At 40.1% G+C, this 14,083-nt stretch overlaps 2 protein-coding genes across 2 annotated transcripts; one reads left to right on the top strand and one right to left on the bottom strand.

Annotated features, from left to right (window-relative positions):
• The first annotated feature begins 9,110 nt into the window (after window positions 1-9,110).
• On the top strand, window positions 9,111-10,319 carry LOC121770327 (putative ETHYLENE INSENSITIVE 3-like 4 protein). The gene has a single exon (XM_042167076.1). The coding sequence runs from the start codon at window positions 9,111-9,113 to the stop codon at window positions 10,317-10,319; it is 1,209 nt and encodes a 402-aa protein (XP_042023010.1).
• Window positions 10,320-11,725: 1,406 nt separating this feature from the next.
• Window positions 11,726-13,632, bottom strand: LOC121770325 (glutathione S-transferase T3-like). The gene is made up of 2 exons (XM_042167075.1): window positions 12,812-13,632; window positions 11,726-11,807 (listed from the first exon to the last, which is right to left on the bottom strand). Exons 1-2 carry the CDS (start codon window positions 13,630-13,632, stop codon window positions 11,726-11,728), a joined length of 903 nt encoding a protein of 300 aa, XP_042023009.1.
• Between the last annotated feature and the right edge of the window lie 451 nt (window positions 13,633-14,083).

Raw genomic sequence — 14,083 nt, 5'->3', positions numbered from 1 at the left:
ATGTCCTCTTCCTCTTCTCCACCTACAACAGCCCTGCAGGAGTTACCCGCTATTAACACTTCAACAAATCACCCCGATCTCGATACCACGACATACAATAGCACCCCACTGCCCTTGCCCTTGCTAGAACAGCATCCCATTCCACCTCCATTTTGTATAACTCTACCATCTCATATCAGACTGCCTACACCAGCAATGGTGACAGCACCACTGTTATCCTCTAGCCCGCCTACAACTACTAAGTAGAAGAATACTCTACACGCCAGCCCACCCAACAGTGCCAAACAGAACTCTGCTGACCTACACACAGCAGCAAAGTCAGCTGTTGTTTCCAGCTCATTTCCCTTGGCAGCTATGGCGTCAACAAATCCACTTGATGAGTTGCCATTTGCCGCACTACCGCCTGCACCACCACCACCACAACCTCATCATCAGGACGTTCTGTTACGTGTGGTTCCACCTTCTGTTGTTGAACCAACTTCTCTGCTGCACTCCAGCCCTCCACCACAACCACAACCACAGTTTGCGACAATTCCTAAGTTGTTGTCCGCCCCTATGCTACTGCCCCTGCTGCAACAGAAATTATTTCTGGCACAATCGAGCGTTGATATTCCACAGTTTCAGCCTCCCTTCTTCCCTTTGCGGCGACATACAGTTCCTGCGGCTGCTGCAGAGCAGGGCACACTCATGTATCTGTTTCTTCTTGTATATGAGTACATTCCTTGGTTCAGCTTTGCACCTCCTGTCCAGTAGCATGAATGGGAGCCTCCACCGAACAAAGTAATTGGTTTCAATTTTGAGCTCAACCTTGAGGGCAAGGTTATTTCGAGAGTGAGGCAATTGATACAGATATGCATATCGCAGGATATGCATACTTATGTAAGTTTAGTTAGGATTTATTATTATTATTTAAATTAAGTTTGTTAGGATTTATTATTATTTAAATTAGGATTGGATTTGTTGCTATATTTTCTTACTTGTAAGCCTATAAATATAAGTCTCCACAACGATAAAACCATATCTTTGGAGAGATCAATATTCTGGGCGGTTTTACGGTGGCCTCCTGCGTGAGGATTGGCCTCCTTGTGAGGATTATTTTCTTGTGTTTCTTTTGTTCGATTAATTCTAATGGTGTCAGTTTCTGTTCTTTAAATCTTTGAGCTTCTTTCTAGTTTATATTCTTGTTCGTCAGCCTTTACTCCTATCACCGTCCCACAAAATTATCTCATTTCATTTATGAAAAGTTCCTTCAAACTTATTATTCATATAAATCAATTTATTTACAACTTATACCACTAGATTCATCATTAAACACTAACAATAATATTGGTATCACTATCCATTAACACTATTTTAGCTATTTTTCTCTTCATCTCTCTTACTTTACCAATTATGCATTAATTCTCGTGCCGTCCCAAATGTTCTTATTTTTTTGGGACGGAGGGAGTACTAGTTAACGTGGTAAACAACTAAAGTGAGTCTCACTTTACTTGTTTACCACGTTAACTATTTATTACCATTATTTTCACAAAACACATGCAGAAAAAAAAATATTTCATTTCTAATTGTACAAAAAGAGTATTTCATAACATTATATTGGTTTTCTTTACATTATTCTATCTTTTAGTTTACTTGTTTCTTATTATTTTCACAAAACATGTGGAAAAAAATGTTTCATTTCTAATAGTGCTTGTCTGATAGTGCAGATAAAGCCAAGATATATGAATTATATGGTCTTATTTGATTGTTTGGTAGATAAGATGAGGTCCATCTCGCCCCGCATAGGCTTGAAGTGAATTAGTTCAAAGGGTGAATTATTTAACAACCCAAAAGAGTGAGATAGCTATCCATCAACCAGATATGATACGAAATGACTAAAATTGCCCCACCCTTCCAATTGAAATTGATGTGAAATTTAATCAATCAATCTCCAATTCTAGAAAATAGGATTTTTCTCCAACGATTTTTTCATCTGAATTTGATGAGAAATTTGATCAATCATCTCTAGTTCCAGAAATTAGGGCAAGCAAACATTTTCAATTCTAGAAATTAGGCAATTTGTGATCACTTCCTTCCTTGAAATTGTTGTTTGCTAAACTGTTGATACCTTTCGTTGGTTCCTCCAGGTCTCAATCCTTAATTTTCTTGCATTGTATTTGATTTACAACTATGATTCATCTTCCCCGTGATAGCCTTAGCATGCGGCGATGGGAATTCAGAGGATTTGAGATTTTTTTCATTTCATACTTTCTCTCAAAATAATTAGACGATGCATCTCTCAAAATAGTAGATACTAGAATAAATTTTAATCTAATAGGGTTAGATTACTAATTTTAGTTCTTTATCCCAATTTTTATCTAAATAATTAACAAAAAAATTATTACATTATTTATCCTAAATTTTATCTTAATCTATACTAATAAAAAGTGTCAATTGGTTGAAAAGATTGTGCAGCCCTTAGACATGCACAAACCGAACCGGCCCGGCGGTTAACCACCGGTTCATGAACCGGAACCGGTTTGTTCACGGTTCAGGCGGGCCGGTTCAGGGTCGAGGGATTATTGAACCGTGAACCGGCGGTTCAATGGTTCCAACGTCGGATTCCGGCTAGGGGCGTAGGGTTGCAGGCTAGGGTTGCGGTTCAAACCGGCGGTTCCGATGACTTTTCATGTGGCAGGTCGTAGGGTGCAGGTCGTAGGCCTGAAAACCGGCGGTTTCAGTCAGAAAACCGTGGACTGAACCGCCGGTTCAGGCGATAAACCGCCGGTTTCGGCCGAATTTGAAATTTCAAATTTTTTTTTATTTCTTCCAATTTTACTCCTATAAATACCCCACTTCCCACTCATTTTTACTCACCCCATTCTTGTGTTAACAAGGATTTCATTCTCAATCTCTATTTCTCTATTCTCTCCTCATTCTCTCTAATTGCTCAAGTTGTTTACTAGTTACTAGTTACTACTTGCTACTATATTTGTTGTTGTGCTCGTAATTTACCACTTATTCCATACTCCATATTCAATCCATACTACTTTCATTTATCACTATGTCTTCTTCTCGTGGTGGACCGGGACGTGGTGATCGGGACAAAGGAATTGCCCAAGATCAAAGCACTAGTCGTCCCTCAAAATCAAGGCGACCTAGTCGCTGAGAAGTTACGGAAGAGGTTTCCTGAGTGGCGGCTGAACGCATGCAAGTAAGTAATGAAAAATTATTTTTACACTTCATAATTTGATAAGATTGAGTTTTTTAATTTTTTTTGTGTTCCTAATTAAACTTCAACTTATATTATATTTATAAATAGAAGAAGATCATAGGATGGTCATGCTACTCGCTGAAATGCATCAAGGTGGGGGTGGGGGTGGGGGCGGTGGTTCCCAACAAAATGACGAGTACGACGTGTCTATATCGTTGGGCTCGGACAACTACGATGATAGATCTCATTCTCGTATTCCGTCTAGCACCGACAGAAATGAGGAGATGCCCTCCCTCCACCCACTAACACGACAAAAGCTTTGAAATCTGATATTTTTGTCAAACACTACAAGAAGGTCCCAGTGGTGATTCCAAGTCCTCATGATCCGCACTCTCAAGCAGAGACATCGGCGTTTCATGCGTATTGCAACTATTGTGATAAAGTCTACAAATTCTTGAGTGGTGGGGGATATGGCACCCTCCGTCGCCATTTGGTGACAAAGCATCCGGTAGAATGCGGCACTACCTCTACCCAAACCCAACTAAACTTCGAACCCGGTGGCTCGGGTTCGTCAGGTACGCCTCTTTTTAAATATGATAAAAAAAATTCTGATGTTATGACTAGATGGGCGGCAATGAAGCATTTTCCTTTTAACATTTATGATGACAAAAAATTTGAGGTTACTATGCAAAGTGGTTTAAACGTAGCTATCAAAAGAATATGTAGAATGACCGTTCAACGATCTACCGTTAGGCAATGTTTAGAGAAAAAGGTTGAATTATCACGTTATTTAGTTAACTTGGGCCACAAAGTGAACATTTGCTCAGATGTGTGGACTGATTGTTTTAACGGCCATTCATACATGGGCATTACGGTTCACTTTGTGGACAATAGTTGGACTTTAAACAAGCATTTAATATGTTTTAGAGAATTTGAAACTCCACACACTGCACCCGAAATTGCTTCTTTGATTATACAAGTTTTGAATGAGTTTCAATTATGCAATAAGATATTTTCTATTGGTTTTGATAATGCAACTGCTAACACCGCAAGTATTAGCGATTTGATTGCGGCTTGTGCTCCGATAATTGGAGGTAAGTAAAGATGCATATGTCATATTTTAAATTTATGTGTACAAGAAGCGCTTGAATTATGGCAAAAGCATGTTAGTCCTATCAGAACTGCAATTAGATTAATCCATCAAAAGCCGGCTATTGGCAAAGCATGGAAGAAATATTGACATCAAAAGAATGTTAGATATACGATTTTACTATGGATGTGTCTCATAGATGGAATTCGACATATGATTGTCTGAATTCTACTTTGACGCATAAAGATTCTTTATGTGATTTTTATAGAACCTATCCCGTTCATGATTTATATCTTTCACATAGTTGTTGGGAACATAGCGTGGCTTTATTTAAATTGTCCAAATATTTCAAAAATGCAACTGTTGAATTATCGGGTGTTTAATATTGCACTGCTGTTCGTGTTTTAGAGCATTGCATGTATATATCACTTGGTTTTAAAACTGCAATGAAAAATGCTTCCTCTTTACCTGAATTAATGTGTGTTTTATATTATATGATTGAAAAATGACTTAAGTATTTCAGTGAGATTCCAACCGTGTTTTTTATTGCAAAGGTATTGGATCCAAAATGGAGTTCTATTGATCTTTGCCACCTTCAAGAAATCCAATCTGATACCAGTGACGAATTTGGAGTAGACCTCTCAGAAACATTTCAAATAACCCTCCCGGACCGGTCCATTATCCAACAAACCCTCGAGTTTAACTTGCGCGCTCTCTACACCGAATATGAAACCAAATATAACACTACCCTCCAAGTCATAAGACCCCCCCTCCTCCACAACATAACTATGGCTTCGCATTTCAAGCCGATTATGATGACCCCGACACGCAATCTTAATTAGCCGACCTATACAGCTACAGCACCGGCGGAAGGTCCTTAGGTATGGTGAGTGAATTAGATTTATATTTCGATTCATTGTTTTCCTTTGGTGATGAAGGTCCTACTCCTCCCGCCCAAATCGACGTCCTCGATCGGTGGGGAACCCACGAGAAAGATTTTTTCCCATCCTTGCGTCAATGGCCAAGGAGATTTTTTCTGTTCCAGCTTCCACTGTCGCTGTCGAATCAGCTTTTAGTGTTGGCTCGCGTGTGTTGGATGAATCAAGAAGTAAGCTCTCGACGAAAAATATAGAAGCCGTGATGTTACTTGATAATTGGGCCAAAGCTGACGTCCGAGAACAAGAAAATGATTGGGATGATCGTTAGGAGGGATCACAAGATGAATTCACCTGGGATGAATCGTAGGCCAACCGTCAACCGCTGTCGGCCAAGCCAAATAGGTAAGTAAGGTAAGAGAACTACGTGGGCTTTGATTCCCTAATGCAAATGAACATTGGGGATACGTAGGCACCTCAACTTAAATTTTAAATTTAAGTTGAGCTTAAGTCCTTTTTCCTTTATTTCTTTTTTTTTTCCATTTGTTCCTACTTTAAAAATATGCAAATACAATTACATAATTGTATTCGTATATACTCTAGTCGATGAAGTAGATTTCTCTATACGGCTAAATCAAAAACCTTTTGACAATTCTTCTATAATTGTTGATTGTTAGACTAAACTCAACATTTAAAGTTGAATTGCTAAAGGTGTCTTTAATTTAGTTATGTAGAAAGATCTTCTTCGCCGATTAAGAGTATATATACTTATAAGTTTTTTTATAAGAACTTCTACGTCTTTTTTGTCATTTGTAATTCGCTTCGTTGTTGACTAGTAGTCTCGTTTGTATTTAAATTTTTGTTTAAGACTTCAAGACCTCAAGATTTTTTCGATTTGTAATTGTTGTAAACGTGTAATTTCAATAGAATTGCAATTTTCATCGTATTTTTTTGAATTTTATATACACACATTTCATACATAAACAAATAAAAATAATGCAAAAAAAAATGGCCGAACCGCCGAACCGGCCCGGAACCGGCGGTTCAGGCCGAAAACTGGCGGTTTTTTTTAACCGGAGCCGGAACCACCGGGACCCTTGGCGGGCCGATTCCGGTTCATGCATGTGATGAACCATGAACCGCCAGTTCATGAACCGGAAGCGGCGGTTCCGAACCGTTGTGCATGCCTAACCCCCACCATGGAAGAGGGGCCAATCATCATCCCTCCAACCTTCACCCTAAATGGCCGATCAATCGGCAATGGCTGGGTCATGCTCGGCCCCCATTGCGGTAAATTATTTTATTTTTTTTAAAGAATTATTTTTAACCTTCTATTACCTCCATATCCCATTATTTACTTTCGCCCTAAATTCTCACTCTATTTGATATCAACAATTGAAAATGAAATATAAAAATAATGCTAACGTGGAAATGTGATGGGAAGTGGGATAGACTTTGAAATAGGCCATTCCATTGATTGGAGATAGGTCTTATAGATAAAATGCTGATATAACAGGACGAAATGGAGATAGACTCTTCCATTACCAATTCTCCCAAGAAGAAGTATAATACGAATTGCCTTTTAGTTTCTTTAACTCTTTTGCAAAGCCCAAACAATAAATAGACTAAAGTTCATTTTTGGTCCCTTACATTTGACTAAATAAACCTTTTAGTCCTTTACATTAAGTTTGTGACCTTTAGGGCCATACACCAAATATATTTTTTTAATATTCACAATTAATCAGCTTATGTGACCTTTAAATATATTTTTTTAATATTCACAATTAATCAGCTTATTAACAATGCTTTAATCTGCATGTGTTGTTGATCAGAACAACGCAACATTTTTTGAACTAATGTTCTGCATGTTAAATATGTAGGTTGCTTGCTTTTCAAATTATGTTTTAAATAATAAAGAAATGCGGCTGACATTTAAATTTGATACCACCAATATCTCTTTTTGGTAACAAAATAATAGTACTATAATTAATAATTAAATTATTTAATATTAAACTGATTTGATTGGATTTAACATATAAAGGGTAATAAACCCGACATTTCTTCACTATAGAATATCTCTAAATACACTAGTTTAAGAATTTCACATGTCATAATTCTTACTTTTCCAACATATCAACCCTCTATACTCTCTCTAGTCCGAGATAAAATTCCCTAGTCAAGGATTACCATAATGACAATCCTATTTGATATGTCATTTCATTAAATATTTTACAAATAAAAATATATATATCCTTAATTCCAATCAGATACATAAATTATGGAAACAATTTAAATATAACTACACACTATTAAATTAAAGAGTAAAGGCCAAAAATGGTCCTAAACATATGACGAATTTACGATTTTTATCATAAACATTATCTTTTGAATTATTTTGTCCTGAACAATTGGAAATGGGCCACATTCAGTCCTTTTTGGACGGCATCGTTAAAAATGACGGTCAACACTAGTTTAGTCAAAATAATTATTTTAAAATAATATTAAATATTCTAATCTAATCAATTAAAGTGAAATTAAATAGGCAGACGCATCTCCTTGCTTATCATCTGAGATGAAAGCATTTCGTAAATCTTCTGCCGTCGTTCCACGCCCCAGATCTCCAGCTCCACCACCACCAATCGTTCTAGCACCACCACCACTCCAACCCAGAAGACAACAACAACAACGAGAACAAGAACAACATCTCCCTAAGCCTAAAGCGCAGCGCGGCCGTGACGAGAGCTACAACGGCGGCGAGGTGTCGCGGCGGCCACAGGGGCGGTCGGCGGGGTCGAAGAACATGCCGAAGCCCCCCATCATCATCACCCGTGACAGGGCCAACGCGCTGCGGTCCCAGGGCCAAGTCGGCGGCGACACCGTCACGGCCCCCTCATCGCCTCTGGCACCGTCGTCATCATGGCCGCCTCCTTCTGCAACTCCGCCTACGAGTCTCTTCCTCGAGGAATAAGAGGCACCGCGCCCAAGTGAGGAGCGATCCCAATGCGGCGGAAAATCAACTTTTCCGATGAGAATTCAGCCAATTGATTGGATCCCGAGTGACGTTGTGAAGCCACCGATGTTTAATTCTCAGCTTAAACGGTTGTTTGAACGTTCGTACACCAGCGTCCTCCGTATTTCGTCCGAGCTCGGTCTGTTTGGATAAAATGGTTTAGACATGGAGGATAACAACGAGCGCCCTCCGCCGCTGTGAAATGTTCCTGCAACCGCTGCAATTGCTTCAACGGCAATAGCAATGATAGCTCCGACGGCGAGCTCGATTTCTTCTCCGATTCAATTTCCGCTAATTCCTTCTTAGGCGACAGTTTGCATACATATTCTTGGATATCAATTTCAGCTATTTCCTCCTTCAGCGCCATTTTAATGGTTTAGATAAGAATTTTAATATTTTTTGAAAATAATTATTTTGCCTAAACTGGTGTTGACCGTCATTTTTAACTGTGCCATCCAAAAAGGACTAAATGTGGCCCGTTTCCAATTGTTCAGAATGGAATAATTCAAAAGATAATATTTATGACCAAAATCGTAATCGTTTAGGACCTTTTTGCCCTTTACTCTAAATTAAATAGAAAGTTTATGCACATTTATAACAACAATCATCTGTCGTGTATTTTTGTTTATGAAATTTTTCATACTAGTATTAAAACTAACTTTTAGATCATCTAATAGACAATGGACTGCTGACCTGGAATCCAAACTTGCCACGTGTCAAGCATGCAGCCTCCTTCCTCTTCATAGAATTTTCCTATTTGCTAAGATAAGCCGAAATTCAAACCAAAACACAAAATCTTGCATCAATTTCCTCAAAATCCTCACATCACCACGTAATATATAAATCCAACATCCCCCTTCAAATCTCGTAAACCACAATCTCTCACTCTCTCTTCACTATAATTACAACTTCCAAATTAACATTGTCACAACGGTGGCGGAGATGGTCGAGATCCACGACTGTGCGGCGGAGACAGAGCCTCCGCCGAGCAGCACGGCCTCGGAGCAGGACGCCCCGAGCGACGACGAGGTCATCAGCTACGCGGACCTCAACCGCCGCATGTGGAAGGACCGCATGCGGATGCAGAAGATGAAGGCCACCGCCGACGAGCCAGGCAAGGCGGAGAAGCTCGAGCTCTCCCGCCGCAAGAAAATGTGCCGCGCCCAAGATGCCGTGCTTAAATACATGGCCAAGATCATGGACGTCTGCAAGGGCCAGGGCTTCGTCTACGGCATCGTCCCCGAAAAGGGGAAGCCAGTCACGGGGTCTTCTGACAGCCTCCGTGGCTGGTGGAAGGAGGAGGTCCGCTTCGACCGCAACGCCCCCAACGCGATCGCGGACTTCCTCCCCCAGGTGGCCGCGGCCGCAGCCGCCAGCCCGGACTCCTTCATGCACATGCTGCAGGAGCTCCAGGACACGACGCTGGGGTCGTTGCTGTCTGCGCTGATGCAGCACTGCGTGCCGCCCCAGCGCCGCTTCCCGCTGGAGCGCGGCCTTGCACCGCCGTGGTGGCCGCGCGGGGACGAGCTCTGGTGGGGGGACCAGGGTGAGGCTGCGCACGAGCACGGGCCGCCCCCCTACCGCAAGCCCCACGACCTCAAGAAGGCCTGGAAGGTCAGTGTTCTCGCTGCAATTATCAAGCACATGGCCCCGGATTTGGAACGGATGAGGAGGCTCGTCAACCAGTCCAAGTCCTTGCAGCATAAGATGACTGCTAAAGACACCGCCACGTGGGCGAAGGTCGTGAACCAGGAGGAGGCCCTGGTTAAATTAACCCAGAAATCGCTCTGTATTTCTGATGAGGAGGAGAGTGAGGGGTCGATGAATGCGAATGAGAAGCGGCCGTGTGAGTTTGGGTCCGGGCGCCGGGCTGGGAGGTCGGCGGCGGAGGCGGGATTTGGGGATAGTAATGAGGATGAGAGGAATAGTATTTTGCAGGAGTTGAATCTGTGTGATTGGCTGGAGATGCCGTTGATGGAGAAGAACAGTGTTTATGAGGTTGACGGAGAGAGTGGCGGCGGCGGTGAGGCTTCTGGGAGTTTGTGGACCATTGATGAGATCGAGCGGCTCGGGTTAGGGCCCGCGGTTTACGGGGATTTGGAACCGGCGGGTTCGGTTTGGGACATGGGGTATCATGACATGGTAGATTGAAGGGTGAGACTTTTCAATTTTCACTCAACAGATACATATATATATATATAGAGAGATATATAGTGAGAATATGGATCATGGATTAATTTTAGATGTAGAATTGTATGAGAGATGTAGTGTGTGTTTTGTGAGAAAGAGAGATAAAGATATATATATATATATATATATATATCCCTATATATATATATATATATGCATCATGGATTAGTTTTGAATACTACTATGTGTTTCTCATCATGAATCTAATCTATACTGTGACACAGAGAGAAAGAATGGCAAGAATTCGATCCATATGAATCATCCAAGAATTATGCTTCAAGTATTGATCATCAAATGAAACTAGAAATACACCAAATAATGCTTTGAACCCCCAAAATCATAGCATTAGTCCCGATTTTAGCAATTATTTCTGCTTATATATCTGTTATGTACAATTCGCTATAATAATTCAGTAATATTTTTATTTCTATCATTTGTATAAGGAATAATCATTTATTATTTATCCTTTCATTGGTTTCACTCTTGTTACGTATGAATGTAATATTGCCTATAATCTTTGTTATTTATGATTTTTAATTATACTCATATTTGATCATTTATAGTAGAAAAAATTATATATTTTGTTTTATTTAATAATTTTAAAAACTCTTCTGGACTACTAAAATTTCAATTAATAATATCTATTTTTAATAGTTAAAAAATTTCAAGTAATAAAACAACAATTATCAAATTTTTATGGCTCACTTGAAAATAAATAATTGAGATGATAAAAAAAATTGATTAAATATTAAATATTTAAATTAGTGTAATTATATACCGCACCCCAATCTAAAATTTTTGGATCCACCATTTATTCATTAATTATTTGGACTTAAAAAATTAAAATTCAACCCTGCAACTTCTAAAAGTTTAATGGGATTCTTTTTTTAACACATGCACTAATGATATCTTCTGTTGTTTATATATACTCGCACCGAGTACACTATTTTTGTGTATATATATAAAAACATGGTTTATGTTTATATTTTGCAATTTTGAGAGGAAATTTGTTTATCAAATATTTATTTTTCACTACACAATAAAAGCTCTTTAGCGAGCACATATATGTTTTATGTTGTCGTAAACATGATCATATGAATTAATTTATGAGGTAACTTATCATTAAGGGTTGCTACTCTGATTGAAGTTTACTGTGCTTAACCTTATAAGAACGGAAGAAGAAAGTGAAAAGGAAAGAAATAGGACCCTTGAGCTGCTAATTAATGACTATAAATTTTTGCCAGAGTTTGATTTCAAACAATATATGCTTGATGGATTCAAATTTGATAATTTTGGTCACTCATCAATGCAGATTTGACAATTTTCAATGCCAAGAAAGTGGTTGTCAAATTCGACATTCTTCTACTTCATAGACTAATCGACAAACTCATGGTTACAGAAGATCTTTTAGTCAAAACCTTGTACAAGTAAGCTATTAATATTCTCAACCTACATATGGACAATCTACAAGGAACTATTGTTAGTTTTGATCCAAAATCAGACTTCAAGAAAAGCCCACTAACTATTTACTTATGGGCTTTAAGGAAAGCCCACTAACTATTTCCATTCGAGGAGGTTAGATTGGTTTCTGCCACAATTTTACATACTATTTGTATAAAATGAGATAATGATAATTTTTTCCTTTAGTAAAAGGGTAAAACAAACATTTTCAAGTGTGCCACAAAAATAGAGTGTGGAAATTGGGCAAGAAAAGAGTTACATTAGCCAACAATAGCAAGTGACTATTGCTTAAAATTACACATAACACAACCTAATAAATCATTATCTCAAAAATTAAACTACCAAATTACTAATACAAATACCATGCAATAAAACATAGGATGTTTAATATGATTCAAGAAGAGAAAACATCATAATATTTATTTGGAAGGTTGCACCCTTTTAGTTCAATCATAATTCAATTATACGATTACCCTTTTACAATTATCACCAGATTTAATCATAAATAATTTGGGTTTATTGTCATCAAGGCTTTTAAACATGAATGTTAAGAGCATTCTTAACCTTGGCCCGGATTCATATCCCAAGTCCCCTCCACGTCATCATTCCCCTAAATTTGAGTCTCAGGCCACAACTGCTCTAACCCTACAAGCCTCAACCCGGGCCACAACTAATAAATTGCATTATTCACAACTTCAATATATTTTACTCGTACATACAATACGTTGAACAATTCAAACTAGGAAAATACATTGTTCAGTAGAAATTAAAATTACAAATCCTAAACAAAGCAAATTAAAAATCCTAGAAAATAAAAATACAAGTCATACATTTTTTTTAAAAAATGATAAAACTACTACTTCTTCATTTGTGCGCGAAGGTAGGCGATCATCTCATGGTGCAACTCGAGATCGAACTCCGACATTGTCGAGGTATCCCTCGATGTCAACTCCGTCAGCTGGCTCATCCGCCAGGTAATAATCATCTCTGACATAGAATCGGAGATCTTATCCAGAGACTGATTGGGCGGCGGTGGCGGCATAGCGAAGTAGCTCGCAGTTGTCTTCCCATTCGCTTTCCTCTTTAACATCTTTGTTCCCATTGGATGACTTTGAGTGCTAGGGGATGAGAAGAAGACGTCGTCGTCCGTCACGTTGAGGTCGATCGTCGGACCTCCTTCGTTCGAAGAGTAGTTTCCGGCGGTGGAAACTTTGGTTCTCTTCGACGCCCCACTTGTTGTCGGTTCGGTCCCACCAGTGTACTTCGGGCTCTTCTCGACAATCTTCCAAACGGCAAAGTGCTTGAAGTGCTTCTTCCCGTCAGCGAAGAACTTCGCCTTGGCCTTCTCCAAGAGGTCCATCTCGATGTGCCCGCTCGGCCACATCCGGATTACGTTGGTCCACTTGCCATTCCACTTGTTCATCTCTTTCTGGACCCGACTCCAATGCTTGCGCAGCTTCACGTAGCTACGCTCGAACGACCCTCTAGGACAACCAGCGTTGTACTTCTCCACAATCCGCTGCCAGAACACCTTGCCGCTCTGCTGGTTGCCGATGATAGGATCCTCGGAGACGTCGACGAAGTTCTTGGCTAGCCACAATGTCTCGTGCGGACTATACTTCTTCGGCCCCTCATCATCCGCAATCTTGCCCTTGCCCCTCCCTTCAGCGGGCTCCATATCACTAATCTCGTACTCATCAGTGCTAACTGACGATGTTATGTCGATGTTGCTAGCCACCCTCGGACTAGGCGTCGTATGCGATGGGGGTGATGGCGGCACGTACCAATTGTTGGCGTTGACTAACTCGTTCATTGCTATTAAACCACTCCATAGAAGCCGAAAATATGGGAATACAAGAGGATTGAAATGGGTAAAGTGGGGAAGAATGGTGGCCAAATGTTCAGTATTTATAGACAAAAATTCAAAAAAAAAATTAAATTTTTGGGGACTTGCGGCTCGGCCCGGAGAGCATCTAACGCTGGGCCGGGACGCGTTTGTTGCGGCCCGGGCACACTTAACGCCGGCCAGGCCGGACCCTGGGAGCGTCCCCAGGCCGCAACTGCGGCCCCGGGACCGGCCTGAGCCGGAACTTTCTCCCCTCCAACGCCTCGCACGGGCCGGGACTCACTCATTGCTGCCCGGCCCCGCGCGTTAAAGTTAAAGATGCTCTTATATATCATGAATTTTTCAGGGATAAAAGGGCATTGGAAATTGATTTATTAATCAGCGAGTGCTTTGCCCAATTATTGTAATAGAATAGTTT

The sequence above is a fragment of the Salvia splendens genome, chromosome 16, assembly GCF_004379255.2.
Source record: "Salvia splendens isolate huo1 chromosome 16, SspV2, whole genome shotgun sequence".
In the NCBI taxonomy this organism is placed as follows: Eukaryota; Viridiplantae; Streptophyta; class Magnoliopsida; order Lamiales; family Lamiaceae; genus Salvia; species Salvia splendens.
The sequence above is the reverse complement of the archived record's forward strand: the minus strand, read 5'-3'. Positions and strand labels throughout refer to the sequence as shown.